This window comes from Capra hircus, chromosome 21, assembly GCF_001704415.2.
Source record: "Capra hircus breed San Clemente chromosome 21, ASM170441v1, whole genome shotgun sequence".
NCBI lineage: Eukaryota > Metazoa > Chordata > Mammalia > Artiodactyla > Bovidae > Capra > Capra hircus.
The window spans coordinates 27675843-27703222 of NC_030828.1; the positions used below are offsets into that span (position 1 = coordinate 27675843).

A 27380-nucleotide genomic window follows, 5' to 3' on the forward strand; every position below is an offset into this window, starting at 1 on the left:
TACTCTACAGTATGTTCTTGTTGATTATCTAGTTTTTATTTTTATTTTTTGAACTTTTAATTTTGTATTGGAGTATAGCCAATTAGCAATATTGTGATAGTTTCAGGTGGACAGTGAAGAAACTCAGTCATACATATACATGTATCCACTCTCCCCCAAACTTCCCTCCCATCCAGGCTGCCATATAACATTGAGCAGAGTTCCCTGTGCTATTCAGTAGGTCCTTGTTGGTTATCCATTATAAGTATAGCAGTGTGCTTTTAGATTGTGGTAGCTTCTTAGGCTTTCCTTGTTTATGATGACTTTGACAATTTTTAGAAGTACTCGTCAGGTATTTTAGACAATCCTTCTGCTCAGATTTGTCTGATACTCTCCTTCTGGTTAGTCAGGGCTTATAAACTTTGGGTCAGGAGACTGCATAGGGAGCAGTGCTGTTACCGCTGTTAATATTAACCTTGATCACCTGGGAGTTATGCCTCGTCTCCAGGAGGGGGCAGTGTCTGCACAAAATATATGGAGGAATTCTGCCCAGGGGTTTTCTGCTTTTCTCTGGTTTATTGTTTACATTGTGTGAACTCAAGGATATTTATTTTATACTTTGGATTATACAGTACTGTTTTATTTATTGTTCAGATTGTTTCGACTTTCACCCTTGTCTAATATAAAATGTCAGAGTCTTGTTTCCTTTCTCTCCAGGAATTTGGCACCTCAAGTTCTTTTCCCCTAATGAATTTTTTTGGGGGGTATAGTTGCTTGACAGCATTGCATTAGTTTCTGCTGTACAGCAAAGTGAATCAGCTGTATGGATGCATATATCCCTTCTCTTTTGGATTTCCTTCCCACTCAGGTCACCACAGAGCATGGAGTAGGACTTCTCTGGTGGCTCAGATGGCAGAAAGTTTGCCTGCAGTGTAGAAGACCCGAGTTTGATCCCTGAGTTGGGAAGAGTCCCTGGAGAGGGGAATGGCTACCCACTGAGGTATTCTTGCCTGGAGAATCCCAGTGAACAGAAGAGCCTGGCAGGCTACAGGCCATGGGATTTCAAAGAGTTGGACATGACTGAGCGACTTTCACTTTCTTTTCTGCTTGGCCTTGTTGCCTGGCAACCACTGTTTTCTGCTAGTTTTCAACCATTTATGGGTGCACAGCTGCCTTGGAGAGAAAAGCCACACAGGATGCTGAGATAATTTCAGTGTTTTTTCATGCTTGTCGGGATCTTAGCCCCTCAAGTCCTAGCTGCTTTGGCAGTTCTCTGATGCGTCCATAGAAATTGAAAACAAAAAAAAAAAACATTAAAAGTTACTAGTTGTTACTGGTGGGGGGATTAGACTGGTACAAGCTGCTACACCATCATCAAAAGTAGACTTTCTCAGGCACAACATTTTTATTCTCCCCACTGTGTCATGGGTGACGATATCTTGAAATATGCTTTGTAGCCATACATCAGATATCCCAAGTAATGCACATTTTATTTATCTATTTAAATTTTTTCAAGAGGTTTATTTATTTGATGTGGACCACTTTTAAAGTCTTTATTGAATTTGTTACAATATTGCCTCTATTTTTATGTTTTGGGGTTTGGTTTTTTTTTTGGCCATGAGGCATGTGGGATCTTAGCTCCCCTACCAGGGATTGAACCTGTACCCTCCGCATTGGAAGATGAACTATTAACCTCTGGACTGCCAAGGAAGTCCCTGTAATGCATATTTTGTATGTCATAAATCATTCTTTGCTTTTCCTTCATTCTTATCCTTGTCACAAGGGCTATAAAAGGATTGTCTTCCACCTCCTCTTCAAGGCAAGGGAAAAAATAATGATCTTGAAAATAGCCTTTATTATAAGCTTGCGATGAAAGGAACAGATGGGAGAACTGTGTGAAATGGGCTTTTCAGTCTTGGGGATAGAGGGCCAGTGCAATTATTGGTGCAAGATTTTGGTTTTTCCTTAAAGAAATGAAACCTCTCTGCCTCGTTAAGAGTGGGCTTGCAGAAGAGCACTGCTTCAGGGCTGAGCTTTGTGATTCATGTGAGCATGTCTGGCTGTGAAAGCACAGCTTCAACTGGATCGAGCAGGATGCGTAAGATCTTCCAGGTGTGGTATAGCTAAACCTCGTCTCTGCCACCCTACACTTGAGGTCTTCCAGGTTTCTGTCAGCTGCAGTCTTCGTTATTATCATCCCTGGTTGAACCAGATCATTGGAAAATCCCCACAGATGGATGCTTATCCACGAATCGATGACTTCTCAGTCTGATCACTCAGTTGGCCACTAATCCATCTCATTTTGGATATCCGACTCATCAGCATACTTCAGTTTGAGCCACAGGAAAGTTAGGAAAGACTTGTCATGTGTCTTGTTGAAATTCAGGTGTATTCTCTCTCTTTAGGGTCTCCCTTGCCCACCATCGTACATGCCTACTCAGAGAGGAAACATGGTGAGTTTCATAAACTCATTGTCAGCTCATAATGGCCATGTTAAGAAAATTTTTATTGGAGTATAGTTGCTTTACAATGTTGTGTTGGGACAACTTCACTTTCAGAGACCAGCCATCTGTCTTTTTAGACTCTTTATCCCAAAGGGAGCCCTGTGCTACCCAAGACAAAATCTGCCTTCCCATTGGAAGTACCTACAATCCTGTTCTGTACTCTGTGCTCCATCTCCAGATCTGGAGCCCCGAGGTCAGGGACCCTGGCTTGGCAGCCCGCTCCACCCTGCAGTGGGCCTCGCAAAGAGGTTAGACAGCACCCACAGAGAGATGCCTGACCATAACACAGGCAGTGGGCACTCTGCAGCTGCTGTGACGAGGTGGGACCATGAGGAGGTCTGACCTACCAGTTCCTGGAGGGAGCATTTTCCATCTTTATCCAAGCCATCCTGCTCAGATCTGGCCTTGAAATCCACATTGCTCTTCCCTGTTCAGGAAGGAGACTGAACTGAGGGGGCCATCAGAGGGCCTCAAGGCAGCTACGATGAATTGTGTTTAGTCTCTCAGATCTGAAACCTGCAAGCCTGTTTTCCCAAGAAGTTCTGGAACTTTTATTCTTGATTCCAAAGATATGATGGCTGGAGGGTGGGCAGGTGGCTGGCTTCTTGTCCAATGTGGTGGTCCGCGTTTGATCTCAGAACAACAGCATCAGCCCAATTCTGACACCTGTTAGAATCACAGATGTGGATAATGGACGAGTGGACACAATGAGGGAAGATGAGGGTGGGGTGAATTGAGAGATTGGGATCGACATATATATACCACCATGTGTAAAATGGATCGCTAGTGGGAAGTTGCTTTATAGCGCAGGGAGCTCAGCTGGGTGCTCTGTGATGGCAGAGTGGTGGGATCGGGGGTGGAGAGAGGTCCAAGAGGGAGGAAATATATGTATACATATAGCTGATTCCCTGGTGGCTCAGGCAGGTAAGAATCCACCTGCATTGCAGAAGACCTGGGTTGGGAAGATCCCCATATTCTTGTCTGGGAAATCCCATGGACAGAGGAGCCTTGGGGGCTACAGTCCATGGGTTCACAAGGTGTAGGACACAACTGAGCAACTAACACTTTCACAGCTGATTCACATTGTACAACAGAAAAGAATACAACGTTGTAAAGCAACTATACTTCAATAAAAAAAGTAAAATCAGATAATTACTCAGAAAAATGAGAAAAAATAAACAACTGGTCAAAAAAAAAAAGAGAGAGAAGAAAAGCACACCCTCAGCCCCACCCAAATGTCCTGAATCAGAAGCTCCAGGGTGTAGCCAAGAGTTCTGCGCTCTAGGCTCTGAAGTGTGGGGACTGACTGGTGAAGGACCTGCCAGATGCCAGTCAGAGATGCCACAAGGGGACAAAAGGGCCAGGGCCTTGGGACTGACTATGGACAACCGGGCCCTAAGCGGGTCCCTGCCCCAGACCCGAGACAGCTCTGGGATCTCTGTCCTCAGCTGGAGGCCAAGACCAGAGTCTGCTGGTGACAGCACCCCAACCCACCCCAAAATTGGCGCCGGCCACACCCTCTGGGGCAGGTGAGAACCCAGGAGGCTAGAGAAGTGCCTGGGGATCCTTGCTAGAGGCTGCCTGGTCCCTTATCCCTCACTCAGTCTGCACAGGGGGACCCCGCTCCCTACTTCTCCATCAGCTGCCAGCCACACATCAGTGACTGCCAGCTGATAGCCTGGGCATCCTTTTGAATTTTTGTCTTGAGAAGTCAAGGGCAGGGCCCTCATTTGTTAAGTACCTGCAGTGTATCCCCTCCTCAGACTTTTCTAGGGTTAGAGGTTTCTAGGAGATGGGGAGGTGGGGGCGAAGGGGAGGGTGTGTGTGTTTGTGTGTGTGTGCGCGCGCGCGCATGCACTCACACACGTGTTTGAATGCGTGTGTGCACACAGCCAGGTCTCCTACCAGGAGAATCATCATGTATGCTGTTATCAACAGTGGGGAGGACACAGCTGAGCCCAGGTGTAGTGGGGAGCTTCTCTTTTGTAATCCCTCCTCTGCCCCCGCCATCCCATTAAATACCCCAGAGTTCCCTGCTTCCCCCAGAGGAAACGTTTGTAAGGAAGTTACATGTAAGTAGAGTTAAATCATTTAAAATAAGCCAGGAGAGGCTGGCTATTCAAAGAAATCCCCAGAGAGATCTTTTATTCAGAAGATAATCATTTGACAGAGTGATGGAGCATCCTGCCCTTTGTCTCAGGAGTTTCGTCTCAGCTTTTGGAATTTCCTTTTACGCACTTCCAGTTGCCATCACTGGAGGATGTGCCCACCACCCCCACCCTCCCCCCCCCCCCGACCTGCAGAAAGCCATAGAATGTTCTGGGTTGGGGGCAGGGCTGGCAGACAGCCTGAGGAGAATTGCGGGAAGGATGGTTGATGGTGTGAATGATCACCTGGGTGGTGCCTCCATTGGGTTTGTTGAGACTCTGGGGCGGGGGGCTTGCAAGGTCTTTAGGTGTTCCTGTGTCCCACAACACAGGTAAATGCCACTTTAGTGAAAGTGAAAGTTGCTCAATCGCATCTGACTCTTTTCGACCCTGCGTACTATGGCTCTCGACCAGGCTCTCTGTCCATGGGATTTCCCAGGCAAGAATACTGGAGTGGGCTGCCATGCCCTCCTCCAGGGGATCTTCCCAACTCAAGGATTGAACCCATGTCTCCTGCATTGGCAGGTGGGTTATTTACCACTAACGCCACCTGGGAAGCCCCAGAAATATCATACTTAAAAATGAATAAAGGAGGGAAGTGAATAACACTGTCTCATCACTCAAATCATACCTCTGCTGGGATTTAAATGGATTTCTTCAAAGTTTATTATGTTTATTGGGTGGTGAATAAATTACAGCAGCATATTTTATGCAATAAACTCTTTGTAAATATTTTAATTGCCACATAATTGTCTTACAAATGTGCTGTGCTTAGTCGCTCAGTCCTGTCCAACTCTTTGCGACCCCATGGACTGTAACCTGCCAGGCTCCTCTATCTGTGGGATTCTCCAGGCAAGAATACTAGAGTGGGTTGCCATTTACTTCTCCAAAAAATGATGTAAATGAATTTGTTTACAAAACAGGAACAGACTCACAGACATGGAAAATTAACTGTGGTTACCAAAGGGGAAAGGGTTGGGAGAGGAATAAATTGGGAGTTTGGAATTAACACATTCACACTACTATATATAATCTAGATAATCAACAAAGACCTACTGTATAGCATGAAGTGAAGTTGCTCAGTCGTGTCCGACTCTTTGCAACCCCATGGACTGTAACCTACCAGGCTCCTCCGTCCATGGGATTTTCCAGGCAAGAATACTGGAGTGGGTTGCCATTTCCTTCTCCAACTGTATAGCATAGGGAACTATATTCAATACCTTGTGATAACCTATGATGGAAAAGGATCTGAAAAAAATATATATATGTTTATACATGTATAACTGATTCACTTTTCTGTACATGGGAAACTAACACAACATGGTAAATCAACTATACTCCAATTATATAAAACAGAGAAGTCATGAGTGAGTGGCGAGTTGGGGGGAAGCAGCAGGTGTCCTGGGGAGTCGCCAGGGTCCCCTTTTCCTCCTCCAGCCCTGGTGCCCTCATGTCTCTTTGGCAGGGCTTGCAATGGTCCTGACACCGGAGTCAGCTGAGGTGGGGTGTCCTGTCATCTGAGTGAACACGAGTCACATCTCCTGGGCGCGCTCCTCGGGCCAGGTTCTGACTCTCCTGTCGTCCTTCCTCCCTGCAGTGGCTGCCGCCTGGTGACGATGGCCGTATGAGCCCCACCATGGCCCACCGGAAGCGTCAGAGTGTGGCGAGCAGCCTGCTGGACCACAGGGCGAGGCCGGGCCCGGAGCCCGAGAGTGAGGATGCGGAGCTGGCCCTGGAGGAGTATGTGCCCACCGACCTGGAGCTGGCGGCCCTGCGGCCCGAGAGCCCAGCACCTGCTGAGCAGGGTGGCCCCGACCAGAGCCCTGACGGGGACTCCAGCTCTGACTATGTGAACAACACCTCGGAGGAGGAGGACTACGACGAGGGGCTGCCCGAAGAGGAGGAGGGCATCACCTACTACATCCGCTACTGCCCCGAGGATGACAGCTACCTGCAGGGCACGGACTGTGACGGGCAGGGCTACCTGGCTCACGACACACGCCACCTGGAGACAGATGAGTGCCAGGAGGCAGTGGAGGAGTGGACGGAGCCCACGGGCCCACACGCACATGGCCACAGCAACCCGGGCAGCCCTGGCTACCGGGACAGCCACCTCTCTGTCCCCGAGGATGAGGCCTCAGTCCTGGACTCCGGGGACCAGGAAGAGGACGTCCATTACTGTCCCGGCGAGGAGGCCTACCAGGACTACTACCCTGCTGAGGCCAATGGGAATGCAGGCAGCAAATCGCCCTACCGCCCGAGGCGCAGGGACAGGGACCCAGAGGACCAGGAGGAGGACATCGACCAGATCGTGGCCGAGATCAAGATGAGCCTGAGCATGAGCAGCATCACCAGTGGCGGCGAGGCCAGCCCCGAGCGTGAACCGCGGGGGCCTGAGCCGGGGTCCGGGGACTCCCCCGAGGCCTGCCCGCCGGCTGAGGCCAGCCGGGGCCCCAGCAGACACGAGGGCAGGCCCAAATCGCTAAACCTCCCTCCTGAGGCCAAGCACCCCGCCGACCCTCAGAGGAGCTTCAAGACCAAGACCAGGACCCCGGAGGAGAGGCCCAAGTGGCCCCAAGAGGAGGTAAGACTCTTGCTGGCCCTGGGGAAGCGGAGGGAGGGGCTGAGAGCAAAGGTGTCCATGCAGCCCACAGGTCAGAGTGCGAGCCAGCTCTCCACGTGTTCAGTTATGCGTGGACTTCCCAGCCACTCCTGTTCACGCATCAGATGCTGTAGTAATTGCCGAGGAAATCTTGTTGAGGGTGATTGGCAACCTGGGCTCCCAGCAGACCCCCAGACCCCCAGCACAGCTTGGGTCCTTCCCCTGCTTGCTCTGGATCTGCTTGTGTGGGTGTGGTCCCTGAGACTGTTGCCCCTCCCTGAGTGGTTTTGGTCAGTCACAGGGATCTGGTACTGCTGGCAAGTGCAGACAGCTGTTGCCAGTGGTTGGGACAGCCCAGCGGCAAGGGGCAGCAACCTGAGTGCATTTCACAGGGGCGGTTGAATCTGGTGACACTTCTCTGAAAGCCTGGGGGCCTTGGTGTAATTGGAAATTTGCTGTAAATAACCATTTTGCAAATAATTATTTGAAGGTTTGACAGAGACGTGGAGAAGAAATGCATGCTAATGAGGCCAGTGGATTTAAGCGTAACTATATTTTCTTTTAATTATAGCAAAGTAAAGTGTAAATTGTAATAAACACTTTTGAAAAGCTGCCTTTCAAAAAAACCTTGTGTATATAAAAAGAAGATGTGATTATTAGATGCATATAAAGGAACATCTATTTGGCTAATTCTGTGGACAAATGAAAATGAATTGCTTTCATATATTTTTTATTGGGATATAGTTGCTGATGCTGGGAAGGATTGAGGGCAGGAGGAGAAAGGGACAACAGAGGATGAGATGGTTGGATGGCATCACCGACTCAATGGACATGGGTTTGGGTGGACTTTGGGAGTTGGTGATGGACAGGTGGTTCATGGGGTCACAAAGAGTCGGACACGACTGAGTGACTGAACTGAACTGAAATGATAGTTGCTTTACATTGTTGTGTTAGTTTCAGCTGTACAGCAAAGTGAATCAGCTTATATCAGGGCATATATGCATATATCCCCTCCGTCTTGAGCCTCCTCCTACCCCCATCCCACCCCCTAGGTCATCACAGAGCACTAAGCTGAGCTCCCTGCGCTATACAGCAGCTTCCCACCAGCTATCCATTTTACATATGATACTGTATATATGTCAATTCCAGTCTCCCAGTTCATCCCACATTCTCCTTTACCCGGTGTCCACAAGTCTGTTCTCTGTGTCGGCATCTCTATTCCTGCTGTGCAAATAGGTTCATCTGTACCATATTTCTCGATTCCGCATATATGTGTATATATACAGTATTTGTTTTTCTCTTTCTGACTTACTTCACTTTGTATGCCTCTTTCTCGGTTCATCCACATCTCTATCTACAAATGACCAAATTTCATTCCTTTTTCAGTTCAGTTCAGTTCAGTTGCTCAGTCATGTCTGACTCTTTGCGACCCCATAAACCACAGCACACCAGGCCTCCCTGTCCATCACCAACTCCCAGAGTCCACCGCCAACTCCTGGAGTCCACCTAAACCCATGTCCATTGAGTCCGTGATGCCATCCAACCATCTCATCCTCTGTTGTTCCCTTCTCCTCCTGCCCTCAATCTTTCCCAGCATCAGGATCTTTTCCAATGAGTCAGCTCTTGGCATCAGGTGGCCAAAGGATTGGAGTTTCAGCTTCGACATCAGTCCTTCCAATGAACACCCAGGACTGATCTCCTTTAGGATGGACTGGTTGGATCTCCTTGCAGTCCAAGGGACTCTCAAGAGTCTTCTCGAACACCGCAGTTCAAAAGCATCAATTCTTCAGCGCTCAGCTTTCTTTATAGTCCAACTCTCACATCCATACATGACCACTGGAAAAACCATAGCCTTGACTAGATAGACCTTTGCAACCAAAAATGGAGAAGGTCTATACAGTCAGCAAAAACAAGACTGGGAGATGACTGTGGCTCAGATCATAAACTCCTTATTATGGCTAATAAGGAGTTCCTTATTATGACTTTTTATGGCTGAGTAATATTCCATTTTTTGGCTTTTTATTCCAATTTTTCCTTTTTTATGGCTGAATAATACTCCATTGCATATATATGCTTTCATATTTTTAATGCCTTCATCAATATTTTTTCCCCAGAAGAGTTCATGCATTTGAGGAATATATAAAGTGTGAGCTTGTGTTTGGGTAAAATGTCCTGTTGACTCACTGTTAAGTTTCTAGAACTTCCCTTTGATGCCTTTTGATTTTTTTTTAAAGATTGATAAGCATAAATTGACTTCATTTTTGGAGTGTTCCTGTCATTCAAGGCAGTTGTGTATGCACTGGGGGCTTTGGGCTGTAAAGAAACTGTTGTTGCATTAGTTGATGTGGGGAAGCACCCCCTCATGAGGGGGGTGGCTCTGGAATTTCTGAACTGGCATTCCTTCAGAGCCTACTCTCCCACTAAGGCCACTCCTGATCTCCTGGGCTGGCTGCATCTGCAAATCCTCCCATGTGGAGCAAGAAAATTACCCTTGCCATGTGCTAGGCCCTGGGGTGCAGAGATGAAAGTGACTTGAGCTTGCATGGAGAACCTCATTCTAGAGGGAGAGACTCTCTGTTCATCTGGGTGTGACTGGGAGCCTAGAGAAGTCCCCCCCTGGCCCATGAGTCCCAGGTAGGCTTCCTGGGGACAGGCTCCCTTGTGGGTGATAGGTGGGGTGGCCCTGAGACTTAGAGGGGGGCTTTGGGAAGTTAGCTGACCAGGAAGGGCTGAACCTGGAGGTCGTGGGTATCCTCAGCATACAGCAGGGTTGGGGATTGTGATGAGGCCAGGAGGACAAGTGGAAGTGAAGGACCTGTCTTGAGGATGGTGATGTGAGAGGGACAGAGCTGGGCCATCAGGGGCCTGGGAACCTCAAGGGGGCTAAGGGGCAGGACGTTGGGAAGGCCCTGAGCATCTCAGGTGGATGGCCAGGGCAGAGACTCCTGTGTAAGGGACAGAGGGGATGGGTTTGGCAGCATCTATAAGAGCAGGAGCCAAGGAAGAGGGCGCCTGCCGTGTGTGGAGCTGGAATTGCACTGCTTTGGCTCGAATGGCATGGATGTGCCAGCAGTGTGTGTCCAGGGCAGATTTCAGCAACAGAGAACTGGGTGGGGGACTGTGGCAGGGTGCTGTCCTCCCCCCCACCCCCCCGCATCTTCCATCCCTGATCACCATCAGCATCCCCTACAAGTTCCAGGAACTTGAGACACACCCCAGAGGATCCGTTATTCTCATGACATTCCCCAGGAAGTGCAGGGCTCCATAGGAGAATATATTGCAACAGCTTCTGTTCAGGGAGAAAGACCACATTGCTGAGCATGAGATTTGGAGATGGAACAGCATGGCAGAGGCAGTCACAGGGTTTGTACCCCAAAGCACTCAGATTGTGGTCAGTGCTAATCAGTGACTAAAAAAGACACGGCCCTGTGGTGATAGGAAGCTAACCAAGAATAGCTCCCAGCCCTGCATTAGCGCATGCCATGAACAACTCAGGAGAACTCAGCACAGCTCAGAAAGGCTGAGTAAGGGGTGTGGCGTAGGAGGGCGCCCCAGGACTGAGAGTGGACTCCAGACCCTGCCAGGACCACCGTCAGCCTTCACAGGAGAAAAGCTGGTCTCTCCACCTGAGAGCAAGCCCAGGCCCAGACTGCTGGAGTGCACGGATGCCTGGATCTGGGCTTGTCGGGTCCCTCTGGTTGGTTCCAGCAGCAAACAGACGGTCCTCTTCAGGAATGGTGACTGAGCTGGCCATGCACTGTCCTTGGTACTGACACAAGTGTTGGGTCTGCCCCTCTGCTGGCCACTTGCCCTGTGCTGGGTGCAGCCAGGCTGGATAGGTCAGAGAGCCTGAGCTAGAGTTTGGACGAGGGTCTGTGGCTCAGGACAGTGCTGGGGGGCACCACATCAGCTTGGAGGGAGGTTGCTGATGGGGGCATTGCCTGTTTACCCTCCTTGGTCAGTCCTCTTCTTCATCAGCCCGAACACTTGCAGATGGCCTCAGATTCTGCCTCCGTTGCCCATTTTGACCGCTGGTGCAGCCCTGCCCCACCCCGACCCCTCCCTCTTAGTCTTTGGGTCTCAAGCTTCCCCTCAAAGCAGCCCGGGTGCCTGCTAGGAGACCCATGTCCTTGACCTTGACTCCTGGAGCCTCTGGATCTCTGACTGTGGATGGTTATGTTCTGCTGAAGACTCACCTATCCCAGGGTCTTCCTTAGATGGGCTCAGACCCAGACTACTACCTGAGCCAGGTCTCTGGGTGCATCTGGGGAACTCTGGCCACCGAGGCTGCTTCTTCCTTCTCTGTGTGTCAGCTCAGTCGTGTCCAACTGTATGACCCCATGGACTGTAACCACCCTTGCCCCCAGGCTCCTCTGTCTGTGGAATTCTCCGGGCAAGAATACTGGAGTGGGTTGCCATTTCCTCCTCCAGGGGATCTTCCCAACCCAGATCTTCTCGAACCTGGATCTCCCACATTGCAGGCAGATTCTTTACCATCTGAGCCACCAGGCAAGCCATTGAAAATAGATGCTCTTCCTTGCTGTGATCTGTTTATTCCCTCTGCATTCATTCATTCGTTTGTTCATTCATGGGGACCCATGAATATAGAACATAACATGCTGGTCACTTTTAGAAATGTGAATGTTAATTTCAAGAAATGAGGGGGTAATGTAGTCATTCACCGGTCCTCAAAACCTACTCCAGACAGAAGAGTGGTGGTGGGTTAGAGTTTTTCTTGTTACATTGAATTTGCAAATTTGCGACGGGAGATGTCATGAAGTGGACTTGCTACCCGAAGTTTTTCTTGCCCAATATCTTATTTAATCTACAATCCCCTTTCTAAATGCCAAGAAAAAATGAAACAGGGAATTAAGCCAAAGGATTCTAAGTCATCTAAAATATGGGCTGCTTGGCACAAATTCAGAGATCTCAGCTTGGTCATTCTTTTCAGTATTTGTGGGAAGATTGATTTCTCTTCTGAGACACAGTTACAGTTACCTAAGAAAGACTTTTGCATACAATACAATGAAATATTATTCATCCCTAAAAAGAAAGGAAATACTACAACAGGGATGAACCTTGAGGCCACTGTGCTGAGTGAAGATAGCCTCACAAAAAGCCAAATCCTGTATGATTCCACGCAAGTGAAGTACCTAGACTAATTAAACCCACAGAGGTGGAGGCAGACTGGGGGTTGGTGGGATTTGTGGGGGATGAGGTTAGTGTTTAATGGAGACAGAGCTTCCATTGGAGATGATGAAAAGTTCTGGGGCTGGATGGTGGTGATGATTGTACATCGGTGTGCATGCACCTAATGCCACTTAATTGTCCACCTAAAATTGGTTAAAATGATACATTTTATTTTATGTATATCGAACAAGAAAAGGCTCTAGTCCCATTCACCAGCCCAAGCCAACTTGAATCATCTGAAACCAAGTTGAGCCAATCTGAGCCCCTGTAACCCATATCATACAAACAAAACATTCTTTGTCTATCCGATGGACTGGTGGAACCACAGGAAAGATAGCTGACCACACTCATGTGGGCCTGTGGACACTGGGTGGATCTGCACATCTCTGGAAGGTTTCAGGATATTCAGGATTAAGATGAGCCATGAGTAGACAACCACATCCTGAGTAAGAAGGGGGCACCTTCCCTTCTCTCCTTCTGGGGTCTTGTCCAGTAACAGACGTGATCCCACCTTGGCAGGAGTGGAAGGGCATAGGAGGGGTGGACCCCAGATTATTATTCCTGCTGGGCTTTCACATAGATCATGCAGACCACTGGGTTACATGAAATGATTGAGGTCATACCTTGTTAGTATCGTTAAAAGAAAAATATGTTATCAAATTTACTATGAAAACACTCTCTCCTCATCCTCAACTTTAAGAAAACCAGATGTTCTGTACAGCACATTCGTAACAGTAGATTTAATAGAAGTTTACTAGATCATTGGGATCGCCTGGTTAAACTTGCTTTTCAAATTAGGAATCATAGGATTTAGTATTGGTAGCTGTAGGCAGTTCCACTGAGTTGTTTATTATTTAGGACTAGTAGTATCATTTGGAGAAGGAAATGGCAACTTACTCCAGTATTTCTTGTCTGGAAAATTCCGTAGACAGAGGAGCCGGGCGGGCTACAACCATGGGGTTGCAAAGAGTTGGACACGACTGAACACACACATGCCAATAGTATTATTTAGGACTTATTTATTGATTTATTTTTGGCTGTGCTGGGTCTTCACTGCGGCTCAGGCTTTTCTGTAGTTGTGGTGAGTGGGGGGCTACTCTCTAGTTATCATGGGCTTCTCACTGTCGTGGCTTCTCTTGTTGCAGAGCATGGGCTCTAGAGCACAGGCTCAGTAGTGGTGGTACACGGGCTTAGCTGCCCCATGGCCTGCTCCATGGCATGTGGGACCTTCCTGGACCAGGGATCAAACTCACATCTCCTACACTGGCAGGCCACCAGGGAAGTCCAGGACTAAAAGTACTGATTGGAACAGAGAATTTCTTCCTGTGTCCAGAGAACAGAGAGCTGGTTTGGGCAGTTAGGCTGGGAATGGCAGGCTGTATGGACAAGCTAAATATGGGAAGTGTCTTGGAGCTGGAATTTGAACATTGACTTAGCATCCTCATCTGGTTTCCTTCTGACCTGGGTGCCTTGGTTTCATCCACTTGTCTGATGCCACATTCACTTCTCCAGAATGTGTGAGGGGCTCTGTGTTGAAAGGCGAGTGGTTGGGGGAGCAGGGAGGGTCTCCGGGCTCACGAGAGCCCCCGGCCTGAACCTGCTGTTATACCAAAAGATTGCTCTTCACCCTGGAGGGTCATTAAACTGCTGTCCTTAAGCTGTCATTAAACTGCTCACACAGGGCTCCTTACCTTACAGTTACTGGCAGGGAAGGGTATGTTTGTAGCAAACTTATGAAACGGTGGGAGAAGCAGCCTGCTGGCCCCCAGGAGTCATGGGGCTTTTCTCCTTTGAGAACTGAGCTAAATCACACGTGATGCTCCCTGGTCCTGTGACTGCCCGGAGTGTTGGGGTGCCTCCTTCCCCAGGAAGGAATCTGGAATCCACTGTGACATCCAGGGCGGGGGGCAGGTGTCTGGGAAGGAGAAGTGTCTGTGGTCCTGTCACTGTATGTGGGCTGCCTGCCTCCTCCCCTTGCCCCTTGTGTCCCTGGTGAGGGCTAGTCCTGCACCAGCTGGCCCTGACCGCCATGCAGGAATCTAGTGCTGAGCTGAAAGGGTGTCAAAGGAGGAGTCAGTGTGTTTTTGATCATTTGAGGGCTCTGTTTACTCCTTCTTTCCCTGTTACTTTAAAAGTATAGCTATAGACACATAACATGAAATTTACCAATTTGACCATTTTAGAGAGTACAATTCAGGGACATCGACTGCAGTGTTGTACAACCACCAAGACTCAGTTCTAGACCATTTTCCTCAACCCTAAAGGAGACCACGCTTATTATTTTTTAAATATTCATTTGTATTTATTGACTGTACTGAGTCTTAGTTGGGGCATTTGGGATCTATTTCCCTGACCAGGGATCAAACCCAGGCCCTCTGCATTGGGAGTGAGGAGTCTTAGCCACTGGACCAAGCAGTCAGTCCCCAATCTCCCCTCCCTGTAGCCCCTGGTAATGACAAATCTGCTCTCTTTCTGTGTTAGCAGACCCCTGAGATATTGTGGTTTGATGCCAGACCACTGCAGTTAAGTGAATATCTCAATAAAGTGAGTCACACATTTTTTGATGTCTTGCTGCATCCAAAAGTTATATTCACACTATACTGTCATCTATTAGGTGTGCAATAGTGTTTAAAAAACAATGTATATACCTTAATTTAAGAGTACTTTAGGATTTAACTGGTGGTCCAGTGGATAAGAATCCTCATGTGAATGCAGGCTTGATCCCTGGTCCAGGAAGGTCCCATATGTCTCACTACTGAGATGGCACTCTAGAGCCCCTGCTCTGAAATAAGAGAAACCATTGCTGTGAGAAGCCCGAATACCTCAACCAGAGAGCAGCCCCCGCTTGCTGCAACTAGAGACAAACCCGCATAGCAACGAAGACCCAGCATAGCCAAAATGAATAAATAGATAAAATTTAAAAATTATTATAAAGGAGTACTTTATTGCTAAAAAATACTAAGCATCATCTGAGCCTTCTGGGGTTGTCATCTTTTTTGCAGGCAGAAGGCCTGGCCTCAGTGTGGATGGCTGGTGACTGGTCGGCCTGGTGGTTGCTGAAGACTGGGGTGGCCGTGGCAATTTCTTAAAATAAGATGATGGTGAAATTTACCTCAATTGGTGGACTGTTCCTTTCACAAACAATTTCTCTGTATCGTGCAATGCAGTTTGAGAGCATTTTTACCCACAGTAGAATTTCTTTCAAAATTGGAGTCAATCCAACCCAATTTTGGAACTCTGCCACTGCTTCATCAACTAAGTTTATGTAATATTCTAAATCCTTTGTTGTCATTTCAACAATCTTCACAGCGTCTCCACCAGGATTAGATTCCTTCCCAAGAAACCACTTTCTTTGTTCATCCATAAGAAGCACCATGCGTTTAAATTGTATCATGAGATTGCGGTAATTTCAGTAACATCTTCAGGCTCCACGTCTCGTTCTCTTACTGTTGCCACCACATCTGTAGTGACTTCTTCCACTGAGGTCTGAATCCTTCAAAGTCATCCGTGAGGGTCAGAATCAACTTCTAAATTCCTGTCATCGCTGATGTTCTGACCTCTTCCTGTGAATCATGAATGTTCTTGATGGCATCTAGAATGGTGAATCCTTTACAGAATGTTTCAATCTACTTTGCCCAGACCAATCAGAGGAATCACTATGGCAGCCTCACAAAGTGTATTTTTGAAGTAATAATGAGGATGGAGACACAGAGGCCAGTTTAGGAAAACATGGTTCTACTCAGAAAGTCTTGTCCCCAGGGTACCCTCCACCCCTTCCTGAGGGGCCCTGTGAATGGAGAGTGAATGATGGAATGAGGCACCAGAGGGGCCCAGTGTTGGTGGTGGAGGAAGTTTTATCAGACAAGCCACAGAGAGTAAGGCCAGGCCCCCAGTGGCTTCCCCAGTGGATCTTGTCATGATTCTCTTAAGCCAGAGATTTGGCTTCCTTGGTGGCTCAGATGGTAAAGAAACCGTCTGCAGTGTGGGAGACCTGGGTTCGATCCCTGGGTCAGGAAGATCCCCTGGAGAAGGGCATGGCAACCCACTCCAGTATTCTTGCCTGGAGGATCCCATGGACAGAGGAGCCTGGCGGGCTGCAGTCCTTGGGGTGGCGCAGAGTTGGACACGACTGAAGTGACTAAGCAGTAGCAGTGGTGGCTTTGAGAAGATGTGATCGTCCCTGGAAGGATGACTGAGATAAGAGTGAAACTTTATCCAAGTGCTTCTCCTCCTCCAGGTGAAGATCATGGAGTGGCCTGAATGCTGAGAGGAACAGAACCAGATTGTTATTTTTCTAAGCCACCATTTGTCAGGGGACGGATTGAAGGGCCTCTGAGAGAAGATGAGGAGGGCACTGATGAGACCGTCAGTGATCAGACCATCAGCGGCCCTGTGGGTGATGCCCCCAGCTTGGCTCCACAGGAGCATCTGCAGTGTCACCGTCCCAGCTGCACCCACCCCCGCCCCCTCCACTTCCCTGAGCAGGACGGAGGAGGGCAGATCTTGGATGGAATGACTGATGAGTCAGTTGACCGATGCCTTTGAAAACAAGAAAGGATTCCTGGAGAAGGCTCTCCCTTCACTGAGTGCAGCACTGGGGTTTCTCTGACGCTGAGTCCTGTCTGGGGAGAGATGGGACAGTCCAGTGGGAAGCGGTGGCTTCCTTGGCCTTGTGTCGATGCTTTCTGTCCCTGACTGAACTCCCCTCCATGTCTCTCATCCCCGTGTCATCCAGGCCACGTTTGGAAACACTTGGCTTTTGTTCCAGATGACTCGAGAGTGTGTGGGCGTGTGCTTGTTTGCCGTTATTCCATCTGAAGCCACGTGGATTATTTCACTGGATTTTCAGTTTAATCCAGCAGGCACAATCAGAATTGACACATTTAAAAAGCTCTAGCTTTAGTTTCACCAACTGGAACCAGGATGTCTTTTGTCTGCATGCGTGTGTGCTCAGTCATGTCCGACTCTTTGCAACCCTGTGGACTGGAGCCCACCAGGCTCCTCTGTCCATGGGGTTGTCCAGGCAAGAATACTGGAGTGGGTTGCCATTTCCTTCTCCAGGGGATCTTCCCCACCTAGGGATAGAACTCTCGTCTCCTACGTGTCCTGCACTGGCAGGCGGATTCTTTACCACTGAGCCACCCGGGAAGCCTGGGTGTATTTATTCATTTATTTAAATGAGTGGCTTCTTCCTACAGACACGTCATCCTGCCCTGAACAGCTGGCCCTGTGCTGGCGTTTGTGTGCCCAGCCTGTGCCACCAGATAGTGCTCTGCTCTCAGGGCTCCATGAAGGGCAGGTTTGGGGGTCCCTGCTGCATTCACATGCTTCCATTCACCTGCCCCTCCTCACCAGTGATGGCTGGTAGGGGTTCCAGTGGGTGGCACCAAGAATGCCCACTGGAGTTACTTAATGAGGGATATGGCCCAGCTGTCCATGTTGGCTGTGAAAGTCAGCGATAACCCTGGCTGGCATTTTATTTTGAGGTGCACCTGGCTGCTCTGCCATGGGGAGGGCACAAAGGGTGGAATAGCATCTTCCTCTAAGATTCCAGGACCCCATGTCCACGTGGGCCTCTGACCATGCTCATTTCAGATGCTGTGTCACCTGCTGCCAAGCCCCCCACCCCTGCCATGAGATGATGACTGGAGCACCAGATGGGTTTTCCCAAGGAGAAGCAGCAGAAGTCACCCCCTGCCTCTCTGGAAACAACTCTGGCTGGTTTTCATGAGATGTGGTTGCCATGGTGATGAGAGGTCCAAGGGATTTAGAGGAAATGTTCCAGAGGGAAGGGTCCAGGCTGCAGAAGCTTTGGGGAAAAGCTGCCCTTTGACGTGGACCTGAGGCCTTGTGTCGCCCGTGGTCACTGCGTGCTGTGGCCCCATGCTTAGGTGCTGGGGCGGAGGTGGGATGGTGTGAGGCACTGACATCCGGCCAGCCTGGGTCCCTTGGCCAAGCCCAAACTGCATCCCCCCAGAAGGGGGATCTCTTCCATTTCTCAGATGCACCCAACACAAGGCAGGCGGCAGTCCTGGAGGTACTGTTTCCCCACCATGTATCTGGCACCTCGATAAGAGTCTATTATCCCACATGATGGTCCTCTTCCTGCCAGAAAAATTAGGTTCTAGACCAAACTGTAACATTCGTGGAAGGAGTGTTATCTTTTAGTCCTTTCAGACTGCTCAATCAGAGTATCATAAACCAGGGGACTTAGAAACAACATGCACTTATTACTCTCAGATATGGAGGCTGAGGCTATAAGTCCAAGACGAAGATGCAGGCACACTATGTGTCTGCTGAGAACCCACTTTCCTAAACAGCTGTCTTCCTTTAAAATAAAAAAAAGATAGTTATTCATAAATAAATGTAAGTATAATGTATGTGTATGTTCATAGTATAAATTTATTTGTAAATAAAGCTTATTACTGTTTTGTCAGTATTCGAAGAAGGCAATGGCAACCCACTCCAGTATTCTTGCCTAGAGAAGCCCTTGGACAGAGGAGCCTAGTGGGCTGCTGTCCCTGGGGTAGCACAGAGTCGGACACGACTGAAGCGACCCAGCATGCGTGCGTGCACTGTCTTGTCATGATATTGCTACCACTTGATACTTTGTTTATTTTTGGCTGCGCTGGGTCTTTGTTGCTGCCTGCAGGCTTTTCTCTAGTTGTGGAGAGCAGAGGCTACTCTCTAACTGCAGTGTGTGGGATTCTCATCGTAGTGACTTTTCTTGTGGAGCATGGGCCCTGGAGCACAGGCTCAGTAGCTGTGGTGCACGGGCCTTAGTTACTCCACAGCATGTGGGATCTTGCCGGACCAGGAATTGAACTCATGTCCCCTGCATTGGTAGGCAGATTCTTTACTGCCGAGCCACCAGGGAAGTGATGCTTGATAATTTATTTCAGGAAAGTTCTGGAACTTGACTTGTGACACTGGCTCACCAGAGCATGCTTTGGGGTTTGGACAGCAGTTTCAGTTCTTGGATCTGGGGAGATTTTCTGGATGCTACAGGGCACTAAGGGCTTCCAAAGGTAGTGCTAGTGGTAAAGAACCCACCTGCCAATGCAGGAGGTGCAGATTTCAGTCCCTGGATCGGGAAGATGCCCTGGAGGAAGAAATGGCGGCCCACTCCAATGCTCTTGCCTGGAGAATCCCATGGACAGAGAAGCCTGGTGGGCTACAGTCCATGGGGTCACAAAGAGTCCGACACCACTGAAGTGAATTAGCACACATGTAAACACAGGATGTTAAGTAGAGAAAATAGACCTCAACTTTAAATTTTGTTCATTAAACTAAGTGGAGTTTTGGATGGGTGTCTTCTTTAAGAGAAGACTTATGACATGTCTTTGGGCGTTTTTTCCCCTCTAGCAATAGATTATTTTGCTCTAACTAAAGAATTTGGATTTTAGAATTTGCATTGAACTAAGAATTAAGGTTTTTTAGAAACATAATTTTAACCTTTGGACACTTGCTGGGAATATAAAATGGTTTAGCTGCTGTGGAAAACAATATGGTAGTTCCTCCAAAGATTAGAAGTAAAATCGCTGTATGATCCTGTAGTCCTACTGCTGGTACCTAATCTGTCACATCTAATGCTCAGGCTCTGTTGTGTCCGACTCTTTGGAGCCCCACGGACTGTAGCCCTCCAGGCTCCTCTGTCCATGGGATTCTCCAGGCAAGAATACTGGAGTGGGTTGCCACTTCCTTCTCCAGGGGGGTCTTCCCAACTCAGGGATTGAACCTGCGTCTCTGCATCTCCTACGTCTCCTACATTGACAGGCAGAGTCTTTACCACTAGCACCACCTGGGAAGCCCCTCTGGGTGTGTATATATATACATACATATACATAAAGAACTGAAGGCAGGAACTCTAACAGGTAACTGTACACCCATGTTTGTAGCAGCATTATTCACAATAAGCTAAAAGATGGAATCTATCCAGGTGTCTATGGACAGATGAATGCATGAACAAAATGTGGTCTTTATAAAAGGTGGAATATTATTCAGCTTTTAAAAGGAAGGGCATTCTGACACCTGCTTCAGCAGGAATGAACCTTGAGGACATGATGCTCAGGAAGCAAACCAGTCATGGAAAATACAAATCTTGTATGAGTCCACTTACATGAGTTCCTTTGGGTACATTCATAGAGATAACTGGTGGGTTCCAGGGGCTGGGGGAGGCAGGAATAGGAAGTTAGTGTTTGATGGGGACAGAGTTTCAGTTTTTTCAGATGATGAGAGTTCTGGAGATGGATGGTGATGTTGCCCATTTAGGTGAAATTACTTAGTTGCTGCTGAACTGGGGCACTTAGTCACAAATTTTCTGTCATATGCACTTTGCCACAGTTGGAAAGAATAATAAACAATCAAATTAGAAACTATGAGTCACGTAACTTTTGAGATGTCTGAAAGTCTACATGTTATTGACAGAAAAGTTAAATCATATCTGTGTGCACCCACACATACTTATGTACACATATATTTTACAAAATTGTATCATATCTCCAGTTTTGTATCTTGGTTTCTTTAAAAATTTTTAAATTTTATTTATTTTAAAGTATTTTTAAAGTCATTTTAAAATTTTTTCTAACATGTGAAGACCTCATCTGTATCTTTAACTTCCCGGTTTCCAGGTTTGCAATGGTTTGGAGCAGCCAAGAAAGCAACAGCGCTCTGATCTCAATGGACCAGTTGACAATAACAACATCCCGGAGGTGAGAGTTCTGACCAGGGGCCTTGACATGGGAGCTGCTTGCCCTGTCCCCATGGGCTCACCATCCCATGTGGGTGGGACGGGGCTCTTGTCCCACCCAGTGCCTAGGAGAAGGGGGTCCTGACAAGCAAAGCCAGGTGGCCCTGCAGGAGGAGGCGGCCCTGGGGGAGGAAGGGAAGTCCCTTTTCTATTGACTCAGGCCCCCACCACCATGTACTCCTGTGTTGCTTCTGGTACACGGGGCTCATTGGTGCTCCCCAATTTGATAGAGGCTCAGTCCACCCCACTGACCATCACGTTCTAAAGCAGGATTACTCAGGGGTAGTAGCGCCATGGATATCTGGGGCCAGATCCTTCTTTGTTGTTGGTGGGATGTCCCTGGCACCACAGGATGTTTAGATGCATCCCCGGCTTCTCCCAGCTCGGTGCTGGTAGTAACCTTCCTCCTCAGGTTGTGAGAACCAGAAATGTCTACAGTAATTCCCATAAGCACTGTTCTAAACCAACTGTGTGGATTTTAAAAACAATCCTGTGTAAACTCCCACTGCCCTCATGGGGAGGTTGTTAGAATGAGGCCTCAAGCAAGTTGTTTCCCTCATCTGGAAAGCACGGTTTGGATGAGGTTTTGTAACTTGGATGAAATGACTGTGGTCACTCATGCAGTGGTGTCTGATCTCCTTCATCTTGCTTTTATTTAAACAAATTTTTATGTATGTATTTATTTATGGCTGCTCCACCCAGCTTGTGGGATCTTAACTCCCCGACCAAGAATGAACATGCGCCCCCTGCAACGGAAGTTGTTATTGTTCAGTCACTAAGTCATGTCCAACTCTTTGCGACCCTGTGGACTGCAGCACGCCAGGCTTCCCTGTCCTTTACTATCCCAGAGTTTGCTCAAACTCATGTCCACTGGGTCATTGATGCCAGTGGGGAGTCCTAACCTGGATCTCCAGGGAAGTCCCTCTTTCATCTTGCTTTTAAAGATGTGCCTGTGGGGACTTCCCTTCAGTGGTAAAGACTCTGACCTTTCACTGCAGAGGGCACAAGTTTGATCCCTGACCAGGGAACTAAGATCCCACATGCTGTGTGGTGTGGCCAAAAGATAGACAAAAGTGTCTGGGAATTCTCACGCCCACCAGTTGGAGAACCACTAGGTGTTTTCCTTTTAGCAGGGATGTGCTAGTCTGGGGGTCGTGAGGTCTCAGCTGATGGCCTTTTGTACCCCAGGTTTTCCCATGAGAATTGTTAACAGGCACCCCACTCAAACATCATAGAGCTTGAAAGACACTGCTTTGCTATAAGGAGCTGATTTCTTGGGGAGACTTGTCACTCATGGGATCAAACTTGTTACATTATGGTGTCAGCTTAGATTTTATGGGCCAACTGCTTACAACTGTTGTATGTGTGTGTTTTCATATTTCCTAACAGACAAAGAAGGTGGCATCATTTCCCAGTTTTGTGGCTGGTAAGTGACTGAATTTTCTTTCTGAGGGGGCGGTTGCATTTTTATGTCAATGCGAATGGGACTTTGACTTCTGGTTTTCTCCTACAAAGATTGTGCATAAAGCGCCCCTTCCAGGGGAGCCGTTCTGTAATAAGGCAAGGTGTGAGGGCCCATGTCATCTGTGGGAGTTCCAGTTGGTTAGGAAACAGTAGAACATCTCAGGCTTCCCAGGTGGTGATAGTGGTAGAGAACCCACCTGTCAATGCAGGAGATGTAAGAGACATGGGTTCGATCCCTGGGTTGGGAAGATCCTCTGGCGGAGGGCATGGCAACCTGCTCCAGTGTTCTTGCCTAGAACATCTCCCAGACTGAAGAGTCTTGTGGGCTAGGGTCCACAGGGTCGCAAAGAGTCGAACACGACTGAGCAACTTAGTACTCACACACATAGAACATCCCATTTAATTACACCTTCAGTAATGGCCTCACACATGACACTGATGATTAAATTAATCAATTGAAATGTGTCTTTATAAGCAGCTAATTGTGATCTAACACTTCTGATTAGGGTGGATATAATTGCATCCAAATTCAGGCTGATTTTTTTTTTTTCTTAAAGACTCTTCATTTCCTTCTCCTCTCCTGTCTCTTTTGAGGAGGTTACGATTGCATTCTAATATTCAATGAAAACCCCCAGCTGATCTGTTCTGTGTCAGTTTTGATGTGGGGAACATACCTGCTTGGTTCTTGTCTGAAGGGCATCAGGGAACCCCTAGCAACAATCTTTAGGATATCCTCTGACCAACCACATGAAGAACCTCTTAAAAATAGGATCTTTCTCTTTGCCTGGAGGCCTATTCCTGCTCTTGCTAGAGGGTTACAATCAATGGTGTCAAATTTATTAATTCTTTCAATAAACTTAATTTATTTTTATGAATGTTTATGGAAGCAAGGTTAATTGATCGTCAGAAATAAATAACGTAAACCTTTGGTATCCTGGTTTTAAGTAAAGAACTAAAAAACCTGGGAAACTGAAGTCCTCAAATTCCTTACCTGAGGGGTCCTCACAGTGGTAATGAAGCCATTTGGGTGTTTTCATACAGTGGGCACTTCAGATCTGAGCCTTGACTTGCTCTTAAAATAAGTAATTGGGGTGAACCTTTCCAGATAAGACTGCTAAGCCGAAGGCAGCTCTCACCTCCTCCCCATTAGCCTGTGACAGGGCAGTGCTCCCAAGCCCAGAGAAGGCCTGGGTGGACACGGGGGCCCCGCTGGTCCAGGGTGCTGTTGGCCCAAGGACGGGAGTCAGGAGGGAGCAGAGCATCCTAGACAGGGCTTAGGAAGACCCAAAAGACTTGTCCGTGTTAGAAACAGACAAAACCGTGTTAGATCTTGTCTCCAGGACTCTGTTTGGACAGTGTGAATGGGGCTTGGACATGTTTTAAAACTGGGGCATTTATTTACTACTAGAGGTTTGTTAAGCTTTTTCTGAATAGTGCTTGGACCATGCCAAGTGTCATAAGAATGCAAAATTATTTCTACCCCAGAAATCCCTGTGTGCTTTGCCCCTTTCTATCTGTAAGGCCCAGACCCCTAATCCCTATCTGTGCTGGAGGTCACTGTCAAATTTCTTATGAATCCTGCCAGAAATTTTCTGGGTGTATGTGCTAAGTCGCTTCAAACATGTCTGACTCTTTGCGACCCCATGAACTATAGCCTGCCAGATTCTTCTGTCCATGGGATTCTCCAGGCAAGAATACTGGAGTGGGTTGCCATGCCCTCTTCCAGAGAATCTACTCGACCCAGGGATTGAACCCACATCTCTTATGTCTCCTGCGTCGGCAGGCGGTTCTTTACTGCTAGCATCACTGGGGAAGCCCACGTAAGTCTATGTATAGAACTTTAAAAAATATTTTATTGAAGTGTAGTTGATTTTAGACCTTTTCCTTAAATTAGATGTTGCACTGGCCACCTGGATCTGCACTTCCTCCCTCACTTCTTGGTAGATTTCATTTCTTGGCAGAGACAGCAATTGTAGCTCCACCTGCTTGTTCAGGTGGCAACACAGGATGTCAGTGATGTGGCTGTATGATGGGATATTAATCAGCACCCCTGGATTGATGGATTGATGGTTACTTAATTTGGGATTTATGGTTGGCACCGCAATGGGCAGCCTTTTGGCTGTGTCCTGGTGATCAAGTGTGTGTTACTTTAGATAGAGGACTTCTGGACAGAGCGTGCCTGCAGCTTTTCTTGGCACTTCCTCAGCACTTTACATGCACTTCTCCAGGACTCCTGAGTTTCTTTTGGGGGCCTCTGGGCTCCTGCCACTGAGTTTCCTCAGAAGCCCCGCTACCCTCTCCCAGGGCTGTCTCCTCAGTGGAGTAATAGCAGCTCCATCCATCCAGCCTTGTCTATAGCCGGCTTTCCAGTCTTCCTCCTCCAGGCCCCTTCCAGGTCTTGCTAATCGAACCTCCTGGGTGAATCAGTCTGTTGCTGTCCATTTGTCCTATTCCACACCACCATCATCACCACCACCACCACCACAATCACCATCTTCACTCTACCAGCACCATCACCACTATGATCATCACCATCATTATCATCACTTCCTTGCTAGGACTCCTGCAGTAACCTCCCAGCTCTTCTCCCTCCTTCCCCTCTGCTGTTTGCCTATCTGCTGCCTTAGTTACTCTGCAAAGGTTTCCTGATGGATACCCTGCAGTGACAGTCCTGAGTGTGGCCCCAGAGTTCTCACATCTGGCTGGTACTTGCTTTACAACCTCCACTTGTCCTAGCCATTGGCCCACCCCCTGCTCCAACAATTTGCACATCTCTGTGCCACCTCAGGGCCTTTGCACCTGCTCTTGCCTCAACCTGAGGAGCTCTCTCCTTTCCCTCTGTGGCTTGTTGAGGAGAGGGGCTTAGAAATGCTTTGTGCCTGGATCAGTGACAGTGATCTTGGGCAAAATATTTGACTCCACGTAGACTGTCCTTCTTTGTAAAACTAGAACACTGAAATCTACTTCACAGGTTTGATGGGGGTTTAATGGAGCAGGGGATCTAGTGTGTTGGGCTGGGGTCTACACTTGGCGGCTTTTTGTGCTCACACTCCCTTTCCCATCTGAGGCTGTGCTCTCGCCTCCCCAGCCACCCCCTCCACGACCTCCAGGGGCAGCAGGCACAGCTGAATGAGACAACTTGGGGCCATGCCCCTGGAAACCTTGTCCACCCCCCCTCTCTTCAGGATAATCCCTCCAAGGTAGCATGGCCGGGGCTCCAAGATATGGCTCTGGGCACCTCCGACCCCTTCCCTGTTCAGAGAAGCCACTGGGGCCTCTGGTTCCCCAGCGGGTGTTTCACACGAAGGCTCCCTCTAGCAGGGAGCACATGGGCACCTGTTCTCATATCCAGGCTGAGCAGCAGCATTCTGATACACGCATGTACATCTGCGTCATGCAAAGGGAGTTAGCAGGAGAAATTCTTTCTGGGGACGCAGATTCTGTCTGGTGCTGTGCTGTTCTGTCTCCCTCTAGTGGGCTCAGCTCAGCTGTGTGTTTGTTCAGGAGTTGAACAAAATAAGGACTATACTCAAAATAAGGACTATACTCAAAATAAGGACTATACTCAAAATAAGTTTATACTCAAACACGCGGGGCCAGCTGCTTCAGTCTTAGAATGAAGCTGGTTAATCCTTGCTCCTGCGTTTGGTGATTGGAGTTGAGAGCTGTGTCTGTGAAGATGAAATACACCCCTCCTACTGGCCACTCCTTGGTGCTTCCTAATGTGTATGGGGCTGGGTGGGTGTCTGAATGGCGGGCTGGTGTGGGAGGTACTGTCGTGTGTAGTGTTTCCTATTTGAAGAAAGAGCAAGGCAGGAGTGACATGACCCCCCCTCCTTGGAAGGGGAGTGTATGCTGGACTTGTAACAAAGCCCCCAGTCCTTCACTGGCCTTTTCCCAGGGAGCAGGTGTCCATGGGTGTGGGTGGTGGACCCCGCAGCCTGGAATCAGGTGCCTTCACATCAGAAGTCTGTGCCCCTGATGGGCCCCAGATCTGATGGGCACCCAGATGGGGCCAGCCTTTAGTAAGGCTACTCTGGGGTGTGGGGTGAGATAGAAAATGTCTGGGAGCTGACCACCCTGGGAACTGGCAAGTGGAGCGTTAAATACAGAGACTTCAGGTCTATCTCCATCCCCAGGGATGGCGGGGCACAGAGTATCATGTGATCCTCCACCCACCCCACACTTGCTGAGGACCAGACCCTGAGCACTGTCTGGGGGTGTTGGGCAAGCATGACCCCAGAGCTCCTGGGACCACCTGGACTTTCCCTGAGAACAGAGTGACGCCATCTACTGGTCAGCAAGGGCTTCCCTGATAGCTCAGTTGGTAAAGAATCTGCCCGCAATGCAGGAGACCTGGGTTCAATCCCTGGGTTGGGAAAATCCCCTGGAGAAGGGAATGGCTACCCACTCCAGTATTCTGGCCTAGAGAATTCCATGGACTGTATAGTCCATGGGGTCACAAAGAGTCGGATACAACTGAGTGACTTTCACTTCACTCACTGATAAGATGGACCCTGGGGACCATGCTCACTGGGGCGCAGGAGGCATGAGGTGGTAAAAACGGAAGTGCCCCTGTCAGGAGCACTGAGGGTCAGGGCAGAGGCTACTATTAATGCCTGAGCTGGATGCCCTGTTCCCTCTGTTGGAAGTGACTTCTGCCTCTGCCTGGGTCATGACAGGCCTGATGTGCCTGTGTGTGGACCAGGCACCCCAGTGCCTTCCCCCTCCCATTACTCCTCCCC

General features: G+C 48.5%; 1 protein-coding gene across 4 annotated transcripts in view; it reads left to right on the forward strand.

Moving 5' to 3' along the window:
* Positions 1–27380, forward strand: part of LOC102183271 (amyloid beta A4 precursor protein-binding family A member 2) — a 129745-nt gene that overhangs the window by 80816 nt on the left and 21549 nt on the right. For all 4 annotated transcript variants that reach the window (XM_018066591.1, XM_018066587.1, XM_018066590.1 and 1 more), the window contains 3 exons: positions 6228–7214; positions 21053–21133; positions 22561–22597. In XM_018066591.1, coding sequence (XP_017922080.1) covers positions 6255–7214; positions 21053–21133; positions 22561–22597 — 1078 coding nt within the window. In that variant the 5' untranslated portion in view covers positions 6228–6254. The remainder of the gene's footprint in view (positions 1–6227; positions 7215–21052; positions 21134–22560; positions 22598–27380) is intronic.